At 37.6% G+C, this 4,471-nt stretch overlaps 1 protein-coding gene across 1 annotated transcript; it reads right to left on the reverse strand.

Moving 5' to 3' along the window:
* Positions 1-2,228: 2,228 nt before the first annotated feature.
* LOC108708330 (C-C motif chemokine 4 homolog) lies at positions 2,229-4,052 on the reverse strand. Its single transcript, XM_018246925.2, has 3 exons — positions 3,903-4,052; positions 3,464-3,578; positions 2,229-2,574 (listed from the first exon to the last, which is right to left on the reverse strand). Exons 1-3 carry the CDS (start codon positions 3,973-3,975, stop codon positions 2,475-2,477), a joined length of 288 nt encoding a protein of 95 aa, XP_018102414.1. The 5' UTR covers positions 3,976-4,052; the 3' UTR covers positions 2,229-2,474.
* Between the last annotated feature and the right edge of the window lie 419 nt (positions 4,053-4,471).

Genomic DNA, 4,471 nt, shown 5'->3' on the forward strand with positions numbered 1-4,471 from the left:
CGTCAGACATCTTGCTGTTATCTTACATATAGAGATAATTATGTCATTTTTTCATTGGAGAATTCTTAGCATTTTAAAGCAGTCACTGGCTGTGGAGGTTTGGGGAAAGTTTTGGAAAAGTTTTATTGTGCACTATTGCTTTGAGAATACAACCTTAATTTTGCTGGACTACAGCTCCCAGCATGCTTCAACCTTTATTATATGTAACATTATTCTGTAATTTGTAGTCCAGCGACACATGAGTAAACATGAGTAAACTCTCGTCGAGCAGTGCAGAGCAGCAGGGTTTACAACCCCTTTAGGTATCCTTTAAAATGTAATTTTAGCCACCTTTGCATGTTTACCAAAAGCAGAGTATACAAATATTGAGATTCTTTCATAAATGTTATTAGAATAAGTTGGAGATATGCAATAGAATTCCTTTGAGACAATAGTTGCTCCAGTAATTTGGAATTTGGAAATACGAGCTAGTGTTGCAGGTGCAAGGTACCAGTGATGTACCTAAAGAATCGGACACAGACATCACTTGCACGGTGAACCAGAAGTGATGGCTGATACTGGACAACTGTGCAACTGTGGCCAAATTGCACTAAAACACAAGTGATTGAATTACTTTTTATTACTTTGAAATACTTTCATTTTTTGATGTTACTGTTCCTTTAAGGGTTCAAATGTATTGCTATCATTGAGCAGTGTAATTATCTTGCAGTGATAGTCAGTTGTGTTGAGCACAACTGTGCATCGCCCTTTATCTACTGGCAGGATAGTGATGTTCGGGTCCTTACTAAAAGAACTGAGCGCTCTTCTCTCTTGTGTAGTAAGGTTAGAGGGAGGTGTTCTGGCACTTGAAAGGGTAGCTGACACTTTTAGCCGGAGTTGTTCAGCTTCTTCCTTTTTAATGTGATTATTTTTGATAGCAGATTCTGTGGCTGATGAGTTCAACTACTGGGATGTGTTGTGGTGTCACTGCATAGTTTAACCCCTTGACTAGCACATCCTTTTTTGGCTGAGTTAGTACACTATCTGATAGGTTCCTAACCCACGTGTCTTTGGTGTCTCATCTTTCTGCCTCCAGGTTAGTTCTTCAGTCCCTTTCCAACTGCTGCTTCGTGACAGTAAAGTGGTGAATTTGCTTATTTGTTGCTCCTTACTCTTAGGGGCCGATTCACTAAGCTCGAGTGAAGGATTCGAATGAAAAATACTTCGAATTTCGAAGTATTTTTTGGGTACTTCGACCATCGAATGGGCTACTTCGACCTTCGACTACGACCTTCGACTTCGATTCGAACGAAAAATCGTTCGACTATTCGACCATTCGATAGTCGAAGTACTTTCCCTTTAAAAAAAACTTCGACCCCCTACTTCGGCAGATAAAACCTACCGAAGTCAATGTTAGCCTATGGGGAAGGTCCCCATAGGCTTGCTAAACTTTTTTTGATCGAAGGATTTTCCTTCGATCGTTGGATTAAAATCCTTCGAATCGTTCGATTCGAAGGATTTAATCGTTCGATCGAACGAAAAATCCTTTGATCGATCGAACGAACGTTTAGCGCTAAATCCTTCGACTTCGATAGTCGAAGGATTTCAATTCGAGGGTCGAATTTCGAAGTATTTTTTACTTCGAAATTCGACCCTTAGTGAATCTGCCCCTTAATGTGTTGAGCCATCTGTGCATGTTCAACAAACACAACCACCTTTTCAGAGTTCCATCAGACAGTTCTTTTTCCAGACTCAGTTTCAGATGTTCAACTTTCTGCTTAAGGGCATCAATGGTAAAGTTGATCTGTCTGACCCGTTCATTTAGTAGATGTTTTTGGGCTTTCTGTAAAATATTGTTAGCTCTGTGAGGCCAGAGCCACACAGATAACTAAGCAGGCCAGTATCAGTAATAAAGTGACATTTTCCCAGGGGGCCACTATCAACCATTTTACTTGCAATTACTTTAACTCTGACATAGACAAAAAAATCTAAAACCCTTGCCTGATGACTGTAAGCAACTAATCAGGTCTTGCTTTCCTTCTTATTTGCATCCTGATATGTATTTATGGTTTGTGGTGCAAATTAAGACGTTTATTAAAAAAAAGTGCTGTGTGCTAAGCAGTATGATGTTCAGTGACAAACACTAGTTGCAAACATGAATAAAAAGCAATGTGTGCAGTTCAGGATTTGCCATATTAAACTAGGCCCTTTGTAGAAATGGCAGGAAACAACATAAATAAATAATTCTATTATTAGAAAAAATATACATTTATTTTGTAGTCAATGTACTCAATTCAACAATAAATTAATATACAAAAGGTATTTATACAAAGAATGATTTAAAATATAAATAAAGATTCTAAAAAAATCGAATTGGACATCCATTGCAAATGACCCCATTTTAAGCAGTTGCTCAGTTCTTAACTCAAATGGCACAGCAGCTTTTGCAGGTGACGAGACATGAGTTCTTTGGCTTATACACCCGAAATCTCAGGTTATAGAGAAAGAGCATTCTTGTCCAGCTTTGTCATATAATCAGTCACCCATTTGTCACTTGGTTGGGCACATATATCTTTTCCTTTGATTGTTCTGAATCTATAGGGGAAAATGACACGATGGTTTAATATTTTAACATAAAAAAAACTTACTAGAAAGAGAAGCCTATAGTCAGTCATTTACCTTTAAACTTTAATCTTGAACTTTTTTGACCACTAATGCCTATGCCATGTATTTCTAAGTTCAGTTTTTTCAGTTATAAAAAGAAAGCTTATTTGAATGTATTAGAATGTATTTGCTTATGATTAAGGGAGTCTTTCCAGAAATGCGTACGGCAATAAAGTTCTATTTTATCCAGAGTGCCGACTAATCAAATTGCTGATTGGACTTATTGGAATGTATCAGTTTAAAGTAAGACCTTTCAATCAACAGACATTCACTGCTGGAAGCAAATGTTAAAAGTCTGCCTATTAACTGCATTAAAGTATATATTGCATATATTCATTTTATATATTTTATCTGGAATGCTTGGGATCTATGGTTTTCCCAGGAAGAGGTATTTAAGTAATCCAATCACCATACATTAAGGCATTAAGGCTACTAAAAATATGCAGTACTGCCACCAAGTTTATGCAAGTTTCTAACAAATACAAAGTACCATTTTAGTTTTACAGAGGTAAAAGAAAACCATTTAAACAAAAGGAATTGTTTGCTTTAACAGACCTGTATGGGAAATCGTATTCTCCTATCTCTAGGATTTGTTTGATAGGTTTCTGGATAATAGATTAATACTTGTATATCGTTTTTGTAGTTTGGTGGCATTTTTCCTTATTTGCTTTGTTATTTATTCTGAGATCATCTCATTTATTAAGGTCTTTTGAAACCCACAATACTGGACAAATGTGTGTGATCCACTAAGCCGTGACAATGAATTTCATGGTTTGAGTAAGGAGGTAGAAAACCCCAGTGTGATCTTATAGATACTTACATAACGCCAGGGTTGGAACAAAAGCTGCTGGTGATATAATAGTCCTTGAATATTCTTATAGGCAGTTGCTTCTTGGCATAAATAAAACAGCAGGATTCTGGTGAAAAGTTACCTCCTAAATGTAAAAAGAAGATATTTGCTTTACTTTTCTGTAGCCATTTTCTAGCATTAGATTACTAATTCTGTCCTACCCATGCCACCCATGCCCTAGGCCTGGGCCTTTGTGGCATGCCCACAAATCTGGGCCTGCTCCTTATATCTTTATTTTAAGCTCTTTATGTTTTTGGAACAATTTCTAACGTTAATGTATTGTGCAGTGCTGCAGAATATGCTGTCATTTATATGCTATAATATGGCATGATATAGTAATCTAACTACTAAAAAGAATATGGCCTGTGATAAATGAAAATCATTCCTCACAGTGAATCAGCAACCTTACCTGGTCCACACTGAACTTGGGTACAGCAGGCAGTGAGCAGCAGCAGGCAAAGGGCCACCATGGAGATCTGCATTCTATCAGTTTAGAGTGTGATTTCAGAGCAAGACAAATATTCAGCAAGAGCACAGAGTTCTTCAAGGTCTGACCGGCTAATGTCCTCCAGCATCTATTTATCCCCAGATAGAAGGAAGGGAAAGCCAGGGGGAAACTCCACAATTTGTGTCATGTGTGATGTCATCACTGAGTTTCTTTCAAAAGACACATGCAGCTCCTGAAAGGAAATCTAAAGAAAACATTTCACTTTTCAGAAATTGCATCATGCCTAAAAAAGGGAACCAATCTAAAACTGATTAGGCAATCTCCCTCTCTGTGGACAACCTATTAATATACTTGGTTGGCACACATCATTTCTTTGCTCTTGTCTGTCTAGTAGACTAGTTTAGTGGATTCTCAGACCCTAAAATAAACAGGGACAAGTCCCTTATCTTTGCATTAGACTAGTTATCCCCAACCGGTGGCTCATGAGCAATATGTTGCTCACCTACCCTTTGGATGTTGCAGTCAGTAGC

This window comes from Xenopus laevis, chromosome 2L (assembly GCF_017654675.1).
Source record: "Xenopus laevis strain J_2021 chromosome 2L, Xenopus_laevis_v10.1, whole genome shotgun sequence".
Classification (NCBI taxonomy): domain Eukaryota; kingdom Metazoa; phylum Chordata; class Amphibia; order Anura; family Pipidae; genus Xenopus; species Xenopus laevis.